The sequence below is a fragment of the Sphaerodactylus townsendi genome, linkage group LG01 (assembly GCF_021028975.2).
Source record: "Sphaerodactylus townsendi isolate TG3544 linkage group LG01, MPM_Stown_v2.3, whole genome shotgun sequence".
Lineage (NCBI taxonomy): Eukaryota > Metazoa > Chordata > Lepidosauria > Squamata > Sphaerodactylidae > Sphaerodactylus > Sphaerodactylus townsendi.
The window spans coordinates 99,637,662-99,657,778 of NC_059425.1; the positions used below are offsets into that span (position 1 = coordinate 99,637,662).

The window sequence follows — 20,117 nt, forward strand, 5'->3', positions numbered from 1 at the left end:
TCAGGAGCAGAGCTGCTCACAGGGTTAAGAATACTGTTTTCCTGTTCCCACTTTTTCCACATATACACCTTGGTGTACACACAAACTACATGAAGACCCATTGCAGAGAACAGAATGTCCAACACTTAAATCTCATATCTCTATGCAGCCTCTTGTTCTGTGCATCGAAGTTATTTGTGCTCTGCAAAGTCAGAAGGCTGGATACAACAAATGCTGTTTAGTGTTTGGGTAGAGGTAGGGCAGGCACATAAATCCTTATGAATGCTGGTAATGTGCCTGGACTGTTTAGATTATTGGTTAGATTACTGTAATGCACTCTACATGAGACTGTCTTTGAAAACAGTCTGGAAACTTTAGGTCACATAGCAGCTAGGCTACTGTTGGATGCTATAGTCAAGGACAGGTATACAGAGATGATAACACTCCAGTGCTCAAAGGTCTGTATTGGCTACTTGTTTCTTTCTGGGGTCAATTCAAAGTTCTGGTTCTTAATTTTGAAGGGCTAACTGGCTTGGGGCCAGGATACATGAAGAACCGCCTTCTTCCATATTGCCTATCCCACCAGTTAAGATTGCTTCGTAAGTCCTATTTTCAGTGCCTTCTCCTTCAGAGGTAAGGCGGGTGGCAATGACAGGACTTTTTCTGTAATAGGACCTCCTTTATGGAATACCCTTCCCCTTATCAGGCTCACCAGGACAAGTCAAACTGCTTTTGTTCATCTAGGCTTTTCATTAAAAGGTCTTTACGATGAAACTGTTATTTTAAGCTGCTCAGTAGTGTATGTTTTTACGCTGTGGCTGAATCTGTGATGCTGGATTTTAATTAATAACGTCTAATGTTTTGTATTAATAACATCTACTGTTTTGTATTTTTATATTTTATTTTGTAAGCTGCCTCAGGCAGGTTCCCTGCAAGGGGCATAAAACTGCTAAATACATTTAATATATTCAATAAATAAAATTGGTCATTTGTCTTAAACAAAATCAGCAACAGCACTAGTTCATTTATTTGGAGTGAGGACTGAATCTGAACTCCACCTCCCTACACACCAAGATGTGATTAGTACTATCAAAGTTGACAGCGCCTATCACCTGGGCTTTTTTTTGCAGGGGGCACATAAAATATCTGAATCAGGGGCTTGAGGGTCTGTAAGTGAAAGGAAGAGGCCTATGATCCCAACTTCCGGTTTGTCTTTTCGACAGCTCTATGTTAGCTCTGCTATCACTGTAGATGTCTCCTTACCGTCCGCTACGATTCCTTCTGCCTGTTGTCCATTCAGCTCCTCTGGCTTAAGGTTGAGCTCCTCTTGCTCTTCTGCAATTCCATTAAGACTGGATATCTGCCCATTCTTCTGTAAAAGCTGCATTTGACATATCAAAGGCACAGAAGATGGAGAAACACTTAGATCAACAGTGTTAGACTTCAGCTAAAAGTAGCATTAAATTTCCCTATTTCTTCACATACTAAATACACACAATTAAGAATGTGTATCAGTTCTTAGATTTAGCAAATATTAAAATATTAGTTATATCACTCATGTTATTTTTATAATAATTACCTGTGCAGCTGCAGTAGGACCAGAAGGTGTTTTTTTCCATTTTCTTTACAGCATATGAAAATTGTAATATGTAAAGTACTAACTACTGCCATAACAGAGGGATTTATTCAAAGTGATATTTTAATTGATGATCTTAGTCAATTTTTAGAAGCAGTTACAATTTATTTTCTGTTCTTTGCAGTTTAGTGCAATTGCAGGTTGGTAATATTTAAAGTGAGGCAAAAATAGTTTTTCAAAACATTCCTTCTCTCTGCCACAGGTCAGTTCTGTTGGGATGAGGGCAACTCAGCATGCCTGGATATTGGGGGTGCTAAATCATTCTAACATCGCAGTTTAGATGGGAAGGAGCACTGAGGTGGCTGTGGACAGTACAGTGACTGTGGCACTGTACCACCTACATAGGGACTTTAGGCAGCTCAGAAAAGAGGGCAATTCAAAAACCCTTCTGACACTTGAACTGCCCCAAGTGCGGCATAAGTCTGTGGGTTCTGATGACACCATTCCTGGGCTGGAACACTGGCGGAAGTCGACCACAGTTGGCTCCACCCCAGGATCACCTTGTTCCCCCTTGCACCAGTGTCCGCCTGGATGGTAGCATTGTTCTGCTACCAAAGCTACTTCCAGATTTTACCATCATGGAGCTGTAGGGCACCTAGATGCTGGTGTTTTTGCTCTCTCTTTTAGCAGAGGTACCCCTTATACCAGCGGAGGGGGGAAAATGCATCGGCACAGCCCAGGGCCGCTCTCACAGCCCATTCACAACCATAAACCCATCTGGATTGGGCTGTAAGTGTGTAAATGTTATCTCTCAGTAGGATGTTCCCCTCTTTGTCTGAACCTGGCAGCTGTTCTCTGACTCTTCCTCCTCCTCTCTCAGTAGCCACTGTTTCTTTTGTCCATTTTTTCCACTTGGACCTTCATGAAGTCAGAGGTTCCTACAGGTCTAACCTGTGGAAGTAAATATTCCACACTTGCACTCACATGACACCAGAAAAGCTGGCCACTTGTTTTGGAAAGTCTATTCTTTAGATTAGGCTTTCCATATTTCTAGCCAGCATGGTGTAGTGGTTAAGAGCAGGTGCACTCTAATCTGGAGAACCGGGTTTGATTCCCTGCTCTGCCACTTGAGCTGTGGAGGCTTATATGGGGAACCAGATTAGTTTGTACACTCTAACACATGCCAGCTGGGTGACCTTGGGCTAGTCACAGTTCTTCAGAGCTCTCTCAGCCTCACCCCCCTCACAGGGTGTTTGCTGTGGGGGGAGAAGAGAAAGAAGATTATAAGCCCCTTTGAGTCTCCTTACAGGAGAGAAAGGGAGGATATAAATCCGAACATCAACAGCAACAAGAATATGAACAGAAACTACTTGAATACATGTAAATTTTACTCTTTTGTAGTTTTCTTCGTGGGAGGGTTGATTTCACTGCACTCAATATCATGTTTCCATGACTGGGCAGACTCTGCTACATTAACCAAATATACACAACAATTTCAGCATAGGGGCAATTTCTTGATCTGATCTTGTTGCCACTACAAATTCATTATCAGAGGCATGGGGCAATTCCTTATTCTTTCTCTTGTCATCTGCCATTTCCTGTCACCCCATAACCTCCAGAAGGGTCCACCAGTTTTTTGTTAGTAGTTTGTATTTATCTACTAATAATAATGTTTTAAATGGCCAGAAGAAAGTCTACTGCTGGTCAGGGGGGAGGGATGGCAGACAGGAGGGGAAATGGTGTTCAATTCAGGTCATGAAGTACAGAAATCTGCACCTTTCCCTTCCCACTTTTCATAAACCCACTTTGGAAATTATCACTGAAGAACTTTCATACCACCACGGGTTTAGGAAAACCTGCAGAATAACCAGGCAAATCCTGGTACAGAAATGACAATGACGCTTGCCCCAAGAAGTTGCAGAGGTATAACAGAGCAAGGGCTCTTTGTGGACATGACCACAGGCTAGCATACTGTCAAATGAAGAAACAGTACAGTGCAAAAACAAAATGAACCAATATTTGCTAACAATTTCTTTAAAGAGACAATCACGTTTTAAAATGATGTGAAACCCTCAGGATGGGTCTCTGTGGCCACATTGCACTGGCATATCCTAGATATGTTGCCATATCTGGAAATATTCCAGTGCTAAGCTATGTCAGCACAGGGCCAGTGTAACTTTGCATTTTGGAGCTTGAGTCGCAACATGCTCCTGGAGTTTCCCCTCAACTGCTGTTAGCTAGGATGAATGATAACTGTAAGCAAAAATTAAGGGCATTAGACCAGTAGGATCGAAAATACATTTTAACAGTGCAACTCTAGCACCAGTATAGAATAGGACATCTAATTCAAATTAACATGTAAAAGATCAGCATGTGTGCACAGTAAGAAACTCTGTATCTTATAGATATTATCTGTATGTCACCTTAAGAGTTATTAGTGATGGGAAGAATAGCCATAAACAAATATAAAATCCGAGTATAACAAACATTCAGAATATATTGTTTGCAGTCTTACTGTAAAATGTACAAAGAGATAAACACAACAGCATATATACATTTCAAAAAGAAAATTCTCCCCATGAATTGCTTGTTTTCTAAAGGTATTTTCTCACATACTCACTTTGTGGGTCAGTGCAATCTGTCCCACTGCATTAGTACTTCCAAGTAACATTTTAATTTTCACTCACATTTACTGCCTCATTTCTCTGAAGGATCTATGCAGCAGTTTGTCCAATTATATCTAATTTGCTAAGCAGTAGTCTTACTGCCATTTGGAATAGCTAGCCAGCTTAGTCAGGTTTAAAACAATGTTTTGGGACATGAGTGAAAAACTCAATGGAACTAAGGACATGGAAAAGAGGATTAAATTCTATGCCTATTTGCTATTTTTTATTTTATTTTTCCCTTCCCCATGTTGAGGAGGAGTTTATCCAAACCATCTTTTTTGCTTTATCCCCAGAAAACCACCAATATAGATTGGACTGGAAGATAACAATTTGTTCTAAGCCATTCACTGAGCTTCGTAAAGGGGATTAGAGATCTGAATCTGGAACTTTCACACTCAACTCCAACATTGTATCAAAAATATATTCTTCATACCTGTCAGTATGGGAAGTTATAGCCACTAAAGTATGTTACAGAAATTATAAATGCCACAAGACACTGAAGTAATGTAAGACAACTGGTCATTCTAAGACACCTCCAGAGATATAATGTTTGCTTCTGTCAATGTCAGTAGAATACAGGGGCTATATATTTTTTTTCCTTCCCACACCTTCCATAGAAAAGTGATGAGACTCTATGCTAGCTTTAAACAAACTAAACAGTGAGAATTAACCAAATCCACCATTTCCCTGCAGAAAAGAAACCCAAACTGCTTGGCTTCAAAGTCTAAAGTAACGTTTGGTGGGAAACATAGAAAGGTTTGCCCATTATTCTCAGAGAACAAGGGAAATGTGGCAAGATCTTCCTCCATTTCTAATCATCATTCTCAGCATTCCTCATGCCAGACCCAGGTCCATTCCAAAGATTCCACATACCAGATCCAAATGCATTGGTACAAATTTTGTTTCATTGTCTTAATCCTTTTAACATTGGTTGAACTTAAAGAGTTCTAAAATAAGACAGATACAGCTGCCTGAACAAACGATTAAACTAAATGGTACACTGAAAAAAAAATTCTACTATTAATACTTTCTATGTTGATGCAACTTAACATTTGGCTGTACCATAATCTAAAATTATGGCACACTAATCACACTAAAAAATTCCTTAATTGGTAAGGTTATAACCATTTCAAGTTAGATTATTTCTAAGAAGTTTTAATTACAGGAGGATGGTAGTGGGTCAAAGAATAGCTAAATACAGAAAGTTTCAAGACATTACACTCCTTGAAACAATAAAAACACAACAAAATATAGTATTTGATCTTTTGCTATAACATTTCCCATAGCCCTTGCTCTGCACGAATCTACAGCTTTGCTTGCGCGCACAGGCATAAGATGAAAATAGGCAATGGATCACAATGAAGCACAGAGCAGGTCATGCAAGACCGAAGGCCCTGCTTCTTATAGCTTTTCCTGAGACAGGCACCCCACCCAAATGATGATCAAACAATCCTATTTCAAAAGTCAGAAACATTCACTCAAAACATCTAGATTAATCCGGTAAAAACAGAAGAAACTATATGATGCAACAAGACACTGACTACTTAGCTGCATGCTCAAAGCAACAGTACGAAAACTCATGATAAGACTTGACAGGGGATAAAAGAGACTAAAAGGTTCTATCAGGGCTTTTGCCAGTTTTCTACCTGAAAATAGATGCAAGTATCCCCAATGACTCGATTGAGCTAGGAAGGGACATGCAAGACCCATGCAATCACACAGTTCATAATCCAACTAGGGATGCATGTGCAAAAGTCTGCTTATATATGGCACCCATAGTTGGATTGAGACCAAGAATATTAATTCTTCTTGACGGTGAAGTAGAAAGATAATCTCTAAAATGTATTTTATCTTGAAATAAAATATTTCTCAGTAAATTACAGCTAAAGCAGGTTAGGTGAATAATGAGTATGATAGTGACGAGAAAAGTGGCATGTTATTAGGAAACATAATTCTGAAATTTCAAGTCTACCTCACACATGAATGATACAAACGACTTCTTTAATCTGGGTGCCACATGAAAGTAAATAGAGTTCTGTAGTTGCATATAGAGTGGATGTACCATTTGCCTCTACCCAAACATTCAAATGTATTGATTCTAAAGCTTTCAAGAGTTTAAAAATCTTTCCATATTATTAAATGTACGAGTTCTTTGTAATCATTAAGTATTTTGGAAAGGGACATTTAAACTACAACACAGGGATTCTCTGGTGATTTGTAGGTGGTTTATTTTTCTAAACAGACTTTCAGGTCCTGTCACTAGAAAAGTTGTTTAAACATGTAAGTCTGTCACAGCTGTTATTTGGCATCTACTAAAATGTAGGACATTGTTTCTGCCACCTCAGCTGGCAATCGTTTTAGAGCAGATGGCCCCAAATATTTACAGTCTAGCAGGCTAAATGTAAGAAGCTGAATGAATAGTAGTTACAACAATAGCTAAGATTGGAAGAAGTAGGTCAAACCCCAGGGAGGTTGAATTACTCTACTGAGCAATTCAGAAATGCAGGAAGCAAAGAGGTAAAGACTACTCATCTGATTTCCCACCTTTTCCATAACCTGCAGTGGTATACTGTGTGCCGTTCAACCAGTTTCTTCCAGTGTTTGCTAAGGACTAAGCTAAAAAAGAACTTCTTTGCACTTCCAAGTGCCTACCATTCTGCTTTCATTGCTTTGCCATAGTAAATCCACACCACAGTCAATATTGCTCTATCTCTCCTACAGATGCGGTACAGCTACCAGTCATGCAAATACTGCAGTGAGAGTGGGCACTATCTGATGCCTTCTGTGGATGTGAAAGCAAAGGTGCATTTAATACCCTGTGTTCCCAAAAATAAGACATCCCATGAAAATAAGATAGTAGAGGTTTTGCTGAAATGCTAAATATAAAGCATCCCCCGAAAGTACGACGTAGCAAAGTTTTTGTTTGGAAGCATGCCCATTGACCAGAGCATGCAGCTGTGGAGCGGAAAAATAAGACATCTCCTGAAAATAAGACATAGTGCATCTTTGGGAGCAAAAACTAATATAAGACACTATCTTATTTTCAGGAAAACAGGGTAGCAGCAATGCAGCAACAACCACAAGTTAAAGAACATTACAGCACCAAACTATGAAAATAAGTCCACTTTGAAGCACACTTGCAATGATGATGCCAGAAAGATCTTTTGGGAGGTTTATGCAAAAAATGTTGGGGCCAGTAAGAGTGCATCAAGGGTGGAATCTGCCAAAAATGAGGCCCCTATCATAATTCTGTCAATACCTTCGGTGGCCCCTCCAGAGGCAAGATTTCAATAACCCTTTTAAGCCATGCTATCTTTTATCTAATACTGCCTTCCCCCTTGGTAGGAACTAGATTTCCCTAGTGCAGGTTGGCCACGGGAGCATCCATTACTGGGACCTGCAGAAGGCAGTTCACATAGTCTGGCACCACGTAGAATTTCCTGGAAGGGGGGAGGAATGGTCTTGTTGCCAGTGGGATTTAGCCATTCTCTCTTAATCCTTTTTTCAAAGGATTCAGGTATTGGGAAGACCTGTTTGGGATCTTCCTCATGAGGAACATAATCCTGGTTCCCTTTGGGACAGCCCTTAATTGATTTTTGTTGGCCAGATTCAACTGGGTCCTCTAGATCCACAGAGTCATGGAGGTCAAGGACAGAGATAGTTTAATAAGCAGGGCTAAATTCTCAAGTTTGAAAAACCTGGGAAACTGATCCACAGTGTCGGGGATCACTTCCTCAGTCTCTGACAACTGATTCTCCCTCTCCAGACATTCCCCCTCACTAAAACCCTCTTCTTTGGAGAGAACCTGGGAACAAGTGAGATTCTATCTATGGGAGACTTCTGAGGGGTACCTTTGTTGCCCATAAGGGGTGAACCTTTCATTTTGGGAAAGCTCCCGTCTAAAGGTTTTTGTCAGGAACTGTCCAAATTCCCAGGGGGGAAAGGAGTTCCAAGCATTTGAATAATTAGACAATAATGGATTAGAAGCAGGCTCCCTCATCCCCACATCCTGCCAAGGGAGGGTTGGAAAAATCTTGCCTGCCACTGACAGGGACGGAGCTTCCGAGGCTAGATGGCCCCTCAGGGTCCATGCTGGATCTGCGGCCTACTTAGACTTGTGTGGCGCACTGGTGGAACGCGCCCACCTCCTGCCGCTTGTGGAGGAGGACTTTTTCTTAGTCCTTTTCTCCATCGCAGTGCTCTTGGGCCCGGGGTGGGCCAGGCAGCTGCCACATTGTCTGCTAGACCCCTCTGTATGGTCTTCCCAGCCGGTCCCTGGGTGGGTGGGGAAAGCCCTTGCCGCGGCTGATCTGGTCACCTCCGTTACTGACTGGGTAAAACTCTCCCTGATCGGGTAAAAAGAAACATCAGCCATTCTGAGGGCTCCACCACTTTTTCCCACCAAAAAATGGCGCCAGCAACTTTTCCTCACTCAAGAGACTCAACTGCACACTATCACTCTCCACACACACAAAAGCAACACAACAGACACAGACTATGGGGGGATGGGGAGTGAAACAACTACACAAAAGAGAAAAAACCTTGCTCTCCTAACAGAGGCAGGAATGAACCTGGCTAGAAAGGGGAGAGCGATGCCTAAAGGGGAAACTACAAAATTGAAATTCCTTCCTCCTAAAGATAGAAGACAACATACCATTGGAGATGTCCTCTGCCTCCAGAAGAAAGGAGATTGTAAGCCCCTTTGAGTCTCCTTACAGGAGAGAAAGGATGGAGTATAAATCCAAACTACTACTACTACTCCCTCCTCCTACTCTTCCTCTTTTTCTTCTTCTTCTTTTCTTCCTTGGATTCAAGGCAGGCCACACAAAAAGTCAGTACAATAAATAGATGGGACGATCAATAAACGATGCAATAAGGTTAGGGTTGAGGAACCAACCTGCTCTTACAGCCCCTCTGTCTATAACTTCTTCTTCCATTTGCTCTCCAGGATCTTCTTCCACTCCACAGGAACATAGCAGCATAATGCATGGCTGAAGTGATAACGACGAGGCAAAGTGCCAGACTGGCTTAACACAATCCAGCTGCTGAAGTAGAACAATGTTCTGTCGATTGTAGTTCCTCGCAGGATCCTGGCCACAGCACAACCTGAGGAACTCTAGCCCCTGCCTGCAGTGCAGCTGAGGTGAATGATCTCTCAGCTTAGTTAGGTTGGGGCCTAGGAAGACAGCTTTGCCGGGTCTACAAAGCACAAGTGCTGGACTTCTGGTCAAGTCTCTATCCTTGAGTATTAAACCCTGCCATCTCCCGGCCTCAACTTAAGGAACTATTTCTAAGAAAACCTGACTGGACCTGGTTGCAGAGAAATGAGGAGAGATCTTTGATACAATTAATGAACTGGAGGCTCTGTGGCCATCTTCATGTCTTTGTTTGGACCAGTTTTCCCTGCTCGCTGAGGCCGATGTTGACAGGGTCCTGGCTGTTGTTAGACCTACTACCTGTCCTCTGGATCCGTGCCCCCTCTTGGCTGATTAAAACTTGCTGTGAGGAGTTGCGACCCCACCTGTTGAATATTATCAACTGCTCCCTTGAGCAAGGAGTGTTTCCTGGTGGGTTAAAGGAGGCAGTGGTCCACCCACTCTTGAAAAGACCATCCTTAGATCCTAGTGATCTGGCCAATTACCACCCCGTCGAACCTTTCGTTTCTGGGGAAGGTAATTGAGAGAGTGGTGTTGGAGCAGCTTCAGGGCTTCCTGGAGGACACATCGGTGCTCGATCCCTTCCAGTTCGGCTTCCATGCTGGGCATGGGACAGAGACTCCTTGTCGCCGTCACAGATACACTCCGCATGCAGCTTGACCGAGGCGGATCGGCGCTGCTGCTACAGCCCTGGCCCCTGCCTGGTGGAATGCTCTTCCTCCAGCTGTTAGGGCCCTGCGGGACTTTGGGGAGTTCTGCAGGGCCTGTAAAACTGAGCTGTTCCACCGGGCTTTTGGGGAGGCTGGCTGCTGAGTCCGCCCCTCTCTGTTACCCTATGTGTCATCGGCTTATCTGAAAATCTGCCAGTCCCCTCCCGGGGTTTTACTGGACATCATCCACCTAATTTATTAATTATGGAAGGTTATGGCTGCTACTGTTTTTATTGTATTTATTGTTTTAATTGGGATTATTTGATTGTTTTAGTTGCAATGTATTGTGTCTGGTTGCCTGTAAACTGCTCTGAGCCTTTCGGGGGTAGGGCGGTCTGATAAATCGAATAAATATCAACAACAACAACAACAACAACAACTTGGGAGTAAAAATAATAATAAAAAGTAGAGTCCTTGGATTGCTAAAATAAAAAACCTACTGTATGAAAAAGTTAATGATCACAGACAAACAATTATTGCTTTTTATAATAAATCTTCATAAATTAGTGCTCAGTCTTTTTTTATCTATACAATGAAAACTACTGGAGTTCAGCAGACTCAAAACTGTTTCCATTTCATCTCTAGTTTGGAGAAAGTGGAAGGGAAGCCAGCACAAAGTATATTGTGGCTTGTTGACAAGTTGTTACCAAATCCTCTATGTCATTTGATTGGGGAAAATTGGGGTGATTTCAGTATGAAGTACTAAATTATTTGTTACTAGCGGGACCCGGCCACGTGTTGCTGTGGCTTAGTCTGGTGAAAAGGAATAGGGAGAGAAGAGGAGGTGGATGTTTGAAAGATGTTTGATTTCAGAGTGCTTGTGGTTATACATCAGGTTTTGCTGTTCAATTGTATGTGCAGATATAGAGATTGTCCGGTTTGCTGACTGTAGGACACCAACATATAATTGTCCATGTGAGAAGCATTCTATGTGTAGATGTGAACTGAAGAACTGTGAATGTCAATCGTACTGCTGTCATCAACAACTGCATTTCACAAATGAAAGTATGATTCAGAGTGAAGCTTGGTGTGATTCAAACGGATCAACATCAAACGTGCTGTTTTGGTTTTTTGCATACATATTGATGACGTATTGGTAAAACAGTTGGCGGCATCGCAAAATGTGATTGTCTGTATTATGTCGCATCAGTAGTCGGTATGAATAATAGTGTATTGTGCTGAATGTCATATGTGTTTCTTCGCCACTGACTGGCGTAGTCTTCCTAATGTTGAAGTGATATCCAGCCGATATTGTGTGGCCGAAGGCATTGTGTGGCCAAAGTGAAGCAGGTGGGGTTACCTGGAAAAGGAGAGAGGACGTTGCCAAAGGAAGATGTCAATGTTGGTGGAGTAGTCAAAGGGGGTGGGGAAGGGCAAGTGAAGAAGGGAGGTGATTCAGCAGAAGTCACGAATGGTAATGGAACATGTGTAGGGGGACGGGGAGCAGTTGACCGTAGGGCATTTGAATTGGTAATTCAATATTGAGGTTTCATTGTACAAAAGACAGCTGGTTGTGAGGCATGTATTACGCAGGAGTAAGCATGGTGAAGCAACCAACTAATGATTTGAATGGAGGAATGTAAACCCTAGCGCAGGGTTTACTCAGATGCAAGCCCCATTGCCAGCAGGGCAGGTTACTCCCAAGTAAAAGACCATGTTTTTCTTTCAGCAGCTACAATATGCATCCCGTGGGGAAAGGGCAGGCAAGAGATTTGTGAGGGAACTGGGACCAAAAGAAATGCACCCCTTGGGTTGTAGGTGGATTAGAGCAGGTGTAAACAGCTTTCCTTCCACTGGTCAAAATACGTAACTCAGAACTCACTTATCGCAAAGTGCCAATATGGCAATTCAACTGGAATACTGTGGTTTTATTGTAGAAGAAACAGTTGGCTGTGAGGCGCATGTTATGCAGGAGTAAGCATGTTGAAGCAACCAACTAACGCTTTGAATGGGGGAATGTGAGCCCTAGTTGGGCTTACTCAGAAGCAAACCCCATTGCCAGCAAGGCAAAGGTGTGAGGGAACTGTGTGTGTGTGTGTGTGTGCGTGTGTGCGCGCGCACGCACGCACGCACGCGAAAAGTGTTGCAGGCAGTGTACAGAACTGTGACTTACAGAAGAGGGAGAAGAAGTAAGGGTGAGCAGCGTGAGGAAGTTTTGGCGAGCCAGGGATTGAGCAGTCTGGCCTGCGGACTGGAGAGGGTCTGAGCACCGTGAGGCTGGAGGACTTTTTGACGCGCAGTTTTCGGTTGGGCAGGAGGGGGGTGGGGAGGAGGAAGCCTTGGTGTGGCATGTGCAGGAGGGGTTGCGCAGTAGAGGGTGAGGCGGCTGCTCGGGTTTGCGCATTCCTCAGCGGCGTTTGGAGGCACGAAGGGGGGGGTGGAGCGGCATGCGCAGGAAGGGTTGCGCAGTAGAGGGTGAGGTGGCTGCTCAGTTTTGTGTGTTCCTTGGCGGCATTTAGAGGCACGAAGGGGGGGTGGTTTGGAAGGAGCGTTCGGGGATGAAATGGCCGCAGCATTCTGTGACTGAGGATGTGCCAATGGGAGGCAGGTGTGGCAGGAAAGGGTGGCTTACCTGGTGCAGATGTGTTGTCTGGCAGCAGGAGGTACGTAAGAACACAGTCGGAGGAATGAGTAAGTGTCTGTGAAAGTTGCAGTGCAATTGGGCCAGCAGGTGCGGGGTTAATCTTGAAGCAACAAACGCACGGTTCCATTTTTATATATATATAATTACTGTAATTAGAAACAGCCTTCCCACTGCCCTTGAATATTTTCTAATACTTGTTCAAAAATGCATCAAACAAAACTTAAACTGTCTTAGGTCAGAAAGAAATGGGCAGAATGTTTTACTGACTTTATATTCGCTGTACTTATCTTGCAGCAAGGGTAAATATACTTTCATCATGAATTCTAATTCCTTTTTCCTATTAAACAATTTAAATGAATATAGTTTAATTGTCAGTTTAAATTAACATAAAGATTCCTCCAGAAGATTATTCCAAAAATCAAATATTTGATTTCACTCACTATTCCACCAAACAATTATTGCAATCAGAAATAATGAAAATACCCTGTCTGATATTTAATAAAGCATATTCTTCTTTGCTTTGTGCCAATACAAAAAAAAAGGATATTCAGTTAACAGTTCTGTAAACGTTAATGTGTTGCAGCAAAGAAGTGGAAAAGAGGGATCCAGGTTCATAAGCACAGGCTTATCGCTCAGATTCACTGACTTTTCACACCACACCTGTGAAGTTTGCTTTTGGTTGCAAGTCAGGAATATGGTACTTACTCAGGTTTCTTAGGTTCCCACAATTGAGACTGGTGTGCTTATAGCAACATCCAAGTATTAGCAAGCGGACCCAGGAATGGGATCAACTGGTTTCAGGACAAGGCAGCTCATGAAGTCTACAATTCTAACAAATGGAATAAAGGAACAGTCTACCATTCAAACTGATGAGCAGGAACTCTACCCTATGAGATTAAACAGGGATTCCCAAAGTTTTTCAGCTAGAGGGCACTTTTGGAATTCTAAGCATGGTAGCCCTTTGCTTCAGTTCTGTTTTTAGATTTCTAATTAGCATTGCTAACCTTCAGGTGGTGACTAGAAAGCTCTTGGGACTACAACTCATCTCTAGAGATCAATTAACCTGAAGAAAATGGCCACTTTGGAGAGTAAAATCAGTGGCATTACACCCCACAGAATTTCCTACCCCTCCCCAAACCCCACCCTCAACATCTCCAGGTATTTTCCAACCAAGATCTAGCAATCCTACTTCTGAATGATTCCTCATCTTTCATCCTATTGCATTGTTTATTGAACATCTCATCCATTGATTGTATTGACTCAATCTGTGTGATCTGCCTTGAATCCAAGAGAGACTGATGATAAATAACATAAATAAATGAACAAATAAATGCACCTTTTTTGGAAACTGCATTCTTTTTTATTGCAAGAACCATGGTTGTACAATGCTGTTTCACTGATCATATGGTCATCCTTATTATTGATCAGGTAACTTGGAAAAAAGGAAACCTTTGGAAGGTGGGTTCTATAGCATTATACTCTCCCTTCCCCAAACCCCACTCACCTCAACCTTCACCAAAGTTGGCAATGCTAGAAAGCCTGCCACACAATGGCCGATGCAACTTAACTTTAGCCAATCCGTGAAGATCCTTATGTTAGCGAAGCAACATTTTTAAACATCTGCACAGCCAATTAGTTCACTTATGACTTATCAAAAGCTTTGCTATCAAGAAGTTCCCCTGGCCCCACCCACTTTCTAAGAACACTTGGTGACCAAGGAAGGTGTCAGTGGGTACCATGGCCCCCATTAGCATCATGCTGGGGACCCCTTGACTAAATCAACACACACGAATATCAGAGGGGGAAAACAGACTGTTCCACTGTAATGTATACAATAAGCACATCACAACATCTCCTTCCTCCCAAACAGTTCCCAGTGTACATCACAAACTGTTGTACAGTGGAAACACTGGGTGCAATGTAAGATTTGTGCTGAGTTAGTGTGTGTGTGTGTTTTACTTTTTTAACAGCAGAAACTCCATACCATTTTCCATGCTGTTTTAAAAGTGGTTTGCTGTGTGGTTTGATGGATAGCGGTTCTAGAACCACTAGCCCAGGGGTAGGGAACCTGCGGCTCTCCAGATGTTCAGGAACTACAATTCCCATCAGCCCCTACCAGCATGGCCAATTGGCCATGCTGGTAGGGGCTGATGGGAATTGTAGTTCCTGAACATCTGGAGAGCCGCAGGTTCCCTACCCCTGCACTAGCCCAAAACCACCTTCAGCATCAGGTGTGTAGAAACAATGTATTGTTGAAGGCTTTCATGGCCGGATTCAACTGGTTGTTGTGGGATACACCTCTGAAGATGACAGCCACAGATGGAGGGGAAACGTTAGGAACAAGATCTACCAGACCACGGCCACACAGCCCAGAAAACCCACAACAACCAGGACACATTCCTACTATCTCTGGGGGCTCTTGGTAGAGCCCGTTGAGAACAAAAGGAGGCCCTAGGCCAAGGGATGTTCTCATCTGTTCACAGGAAATTAGGTAACGCTTTCTTCTTGTCCTTTGTGTCAACCAAAATTTGGTTGAGATCTTTCCCAAAAAAAGTCTGGCCGTGAAAAGAGTAGCTGGTCACCAGGGTTTTGGAATGATTATCAGCCTGCCAGGCTCAGAGCCAGGCATTGTGGTGGGCTACCACTGTAAAAGCCATGGAGCTTGCTGACAACACTGGAGCATCGCGGGTGGCATCAGTGATAAAGGCTGAACCAATCCTGACACTCAAATCCCTCCCTGATAGCTCAAATCCTTCCATGATAGCCGTTTCTTCCAGTGGTAGGAGATCAAGGATGCGTCTCACCCAAACCAAGAGGGCTCTGGCAACTGTGGAGGCGGCCATTATGGCTTTCAGGGCTGATGCCAGAAACTCATGTGAGCGCTTAAGCATCACTTCAGATCTCTTGTCAAAAGAATCTTTAAGGCTGCCCTCCCCATCTTGGCAACCTGGCCAGCTGATTGGATGGTTACAATGGAGGCATCTACTAAGGGCACCTGTAACATTCTGTCTACGTATTCAGGTACAAGGTAATGCCTTTTAGCTACTGACAGGATGTGGCAGGAGCTTCCCATTCTTTCCTAATTTTACAAATGAAAAATTCAGGAAGGGGAAAGGCTAGTCGAGGAATTTCTTCTTGGGGAAAAAAGGCTTTACTTCCCTTAGGGCATCCCTTGATGATAAGCTTGGTGATCCTTTGATGATAAGTTTGCATTAGATTCTGGGACTTGGGCATCCTCAGGATCTTGCAAATTGACAGCAGTGGTGGTTTTGGCAATTAAGAATGCCAATTCCTCTTCCTTGAAGCATCTAAAGGAATTATCTGAGGATAACGTAGGCATCTTCTCTGAGTCAGAGAAGTGATCTGCTGACTCTGGTTACTCATCCTCATCCTCACTATATTCTTCCTCCTGTGGGAAGGTCAGGGGATTGTGAGATGGGGACCTAGGGTAGCCCCTAATTTGCCTATGTGAGGGGGGTGCTGATCCCAGGATGGAGACCTAGGGAAACCCCTAGTTTGCCCATACCATGAAGGATGTGGATCTCATGATGGGGACCTAGGGTAACCCCTAGTCTGCCACAAAGAGGAACTTGCACTGAGTCAGGGTGAAGAAGACAGCCAGTAGCCCTGACCTCTCTGCCCTGAGTGTATTGTATCAACTTGTCCTAAATAGCCTTGTTCAGGAAACTGGCAAAGTCTGCAGGAGTGAGAGACTACAGTCCCATCTCCCTCCTCATCCAAGAGTTGAGCACCTCCCCCCCCCCCCGAAACATTGCTATTTGAAAAGGTTGGGTCTTCCTGGGTTCCTCTAGAGGAGCAGAAGGTGCAGTGTTCTCCGGGTGCATTGGGAGCAGCACAGCTGTTCAGCTCGCAAGCCGCTTGCCCATCTTCCGGCTGCTCTTTGGAGCCGGCTGCTCTGTAGGCCATTTGCCGCACATGCATTTGGCGCGATGAGGCTGATGAGCCTCTGATCCGGTCCTCCGGTCAATCGCACGGCCATTGGGCAGGCAATTGGAGGGACCTTTGCCAGGGTCCCCTGGCTGACAAGGTCTGGGAGGGGAATCCACCCTACCAATGGCTGCCCTGGTGGACTCCACTGCAGAGCAGTAAAAGTTCTCCCTGTGAGGGGAAAATCCTCCAGTGGCCATCTTAAAGGGCTTTTTTGGCGGGAAAAAATAGCTGCCAGTAATTCCCTTAGGGAATTAAAAAACACTCTTAAGGGCTGAAAGGAGAACAAAAAACCCCAACACAAAAGGGCACAGATAGAATAGACAGAAAGGGACAGGAGACAGGAGGACAGGAGGATGGATTAGGTTACAAGAGAAGAAATCTAAAGCAGGAGTCCAAAGAATTCCATATGCTCCCTGTCAAGGCAGGAAAAGTATTGGCTAAAATGGAGCTTAAGACTTGACAGGAAGTGATGGAATTCTTTTTCCTGCCTCCCTGAGATGGGGTTGAAATCACCCATCAAGATGTCCTCTGCATCCAAGAGAATGTGTGTGCCACAGCAGCTGTGTGTTTTGATGTGCAACCTATACTCTGGACAAGAAGCTACTGTTAGAACAGAATATAGAGAAAAGGAATAGTTTCCAGTTGGCAAAGGTGTATTTTATCTCCCTAACTCTTCAATCTGTATGCAGATAATATTGCAATGAAAGATGGATTAGATTCAGAGGAAGACAGAGTGAAAATTGGTAGAAAGAATTTGAGATATGTAGATGACATCATGTTACTGGCAGAAAACAGTGAGGACTTGAAAAGACTCCCAATAAACATTAAAGCAGGAAGTGCCAAAGCAGGATTACATCTGAAATTCTGCAACACAAATGTAATGACTACTGAGGAATTACACAACTTAAAGGATGACAATGAAGACATTGAAATGATTAAAAGATTTTCTATTCCTTGGCTCAGTCATCAACCAAATAGGAGACTGCAACCAAGAAATCCGAAGGAGACTGAGACTTGGAAGGGCAGCCATGAAGGAGCTAGAAAAGATTCTAAATGTACAGATGTGTTGCTGGTGACCAATATCAAGATAACTCATACCATAGTATACACCATTACTATGTAAAAGTGTGAAAGTTGCATGATGAAGGTGGATTGCCTCAATAAAAGAAGCCATCACCCCAGTCTGCAAGACCTGAGCAGGACTGTTAGCAAAAAGACATTTTGGAGATAACTGATTAATGGGGTTACCATAAGTCAGAAATGAAATTGACTACATTTCCCACATACTCCCAGAATTATTTTTTCTCATTTCAGGATTGTTTTTGAATCCTTCAATTCAGTTCAGTTCAAGTAAGGGTACCAAGTTCAAGCAAAGGTACTACTTCACTTCCAGGAGGTGGTGATGGCCACTAACCTGGATAGCTTTAAAAAGGGGCTTGGACAGATTTATGGAGAAGTCAATCTATGGCTACCAATCTTGATCCTCTTTGATCTGAGATTGCAAATGCTTTAGCAGACCAGGTGCTCAGGAGCAGCAGCAGCAGCAGGCCATTGCTTTCACATCCTGCATGTGAGCTCCCAAAGGTATCTGGTGGGCCATTGTGAGTAGCAGAGTGCTGGACTAGATGAACTCTGGTCTGATTCAGCAGGTTCTTTCTTATGTTCTTATGTTCCTTGGAAACAACCCCTACTGAACTCAGACTTATTTCCAAGTAACCAGTCAGCACATTACTCAACAGGCTTACTGATAAATTACTAAGATGCTCTTCTGCACTGAAAGAAGGTATATTGAACTTTCTTTTATTAGAGTTGTCCTCATCTGACAGAATAGATTTCTTTGCTTTTCTTCCCTTCTTTTAAAACATAAAAGTCTGTACTCAGGACCAAAGGGTTACATGACTCTATAACAATCATAGAGGCATGCACACATGCAGTGCATTGTTATGTATTACATTTTTATTGTTTCAGTTTATTTCTGGCTAAGGAAATTTTCTGAATGACTGAACAAAAATGTTAGGAAAATGCCAAAATTTAAATTTCCATTGAAATCTGTTCCATGTTGTTTGATCAAAGGTAAACAGGAAAACCTGGATTCAGTTTATACATTTCTTGGAAGGCATGTTCATCTCTGCTTATGTGACTGATCCCTATGCCACCCCAAGTAACCTGCATATCTTCTGCTTACATGATTATGTACCATGTGATGATGTACCATGCTAGTGACAGCCTCACTCCCCACTTACATCTATCATAAACACACTTTTGAAAGTGTTTGGGATCCAGAAGTCTTCTTAAAGATGCCAGAAGGTGGCATTTCTGCTCAATGGAGAGAGAATTTTTCCCACCAATTGCAACCTGTCTGTCACATCCCTTGCCATTCTAAAAAGTCTATCAACAATCAAGGTCAGCTCTTCAAGGAGCTGCAGCAAATAAGACAAAGTAGAAATCACCACTGTGAAATTAGAACTTTGCATGCCAATTTTCAACAACATTGCTTACAAAGTAACAGAACAGCATTGGTGGATCCCAAGTCGACTCCTACAGTAGAAATTGTCTTATCCTGTTGCCCCTGCCTGACTATAGCCTTTTAAAATGTATTCCTTCATCTGATTTCATCTGATAGTTGTTGTCTAATTCTGATCCTCAGCCTTTTATTTTTATCGTTTTCTATAAACTCTGTGGACTACAGGTTACAGCCAGAAGGAAAAGGCAGATTCTCCATGCAAGTGCACACAGGATTGCATACAGACTTCTCTGGATCTTCACCACAAAAAACAATATTCTTGATCAGTTTTCTCCCTTCTCTTCCATCTCTGTTTATACACACATAAAATCATTGCATTTACATGTGAAAATATGCCCAGTTTTTCTGTGAGTGTCTTTTATTAATATATTGCTTGTCCATGTATGACAAATTATATGAAAGCAGTTTTCTCTACAAACAACAGACCTCCCTCTTTCTTGGTTTCTTCCTTTCATCATCTGGCTGCAACACTGAAACTTCCAGAAGTCCAAGCTAAATAATTAAACATTGTTCCATTCCAGCTAAAAAAGTAATGGAATTACATACACCTAAACCATAGTTATCAATCAAGGACTCTCAAGCACTCCCGCTGGCATACATAGAAGGATCCATTGGATACTTACCGTGAAGGGTCTTTCTACTGTAGGCTAGTGGGACATCTTGATTGGGTGTCTTCTCTACCAATTGCAGAGAGGCAGGAAGTACTAAACTTTCTTCTCCATGTAGTTCCTGTCGAGGTCAATTTACCTCAGTATCCTTTCATGTCACAGTAGTAGGTTAACGACAGGAACATAACAGTAACAAACATCTGTAACAATACAACATGGAGACAAATCTCGGCTCAACAGTAACCCTAACAACTAACGAATATGAATGAAAAAATATATATACAACTACAAGGACCCCTTGAAGAGTCCAATCGGGGACTAATAGATACCCAGGGGGGGCCAAGATGTCCCACTAGCCTACAG

General features: G+C 42.9%; 1 protein-coding gene across 1 annotated transcript in view; it reads right to left on the reverse strand.

Moving 5' to 3' along the window:
• Positions 1-20,117, reverse strand: part of AKAP12 (A-kinase anchoring protein 12) — a 102,158-nt gene that overhangs the window by 54,333 nt on the left and 27,708 nt on the right. The window contains exon 2 of the mRNA XM_048488819.1: positions 1,243-1,360. Within this exon, the coding sequence (XP_048344776.1) occupies positions 1,243-1,360 (118 nt within the window). The remainder of the gene's footprint in view (positions 1-1,242; positions 1,361-20,117) is intronic.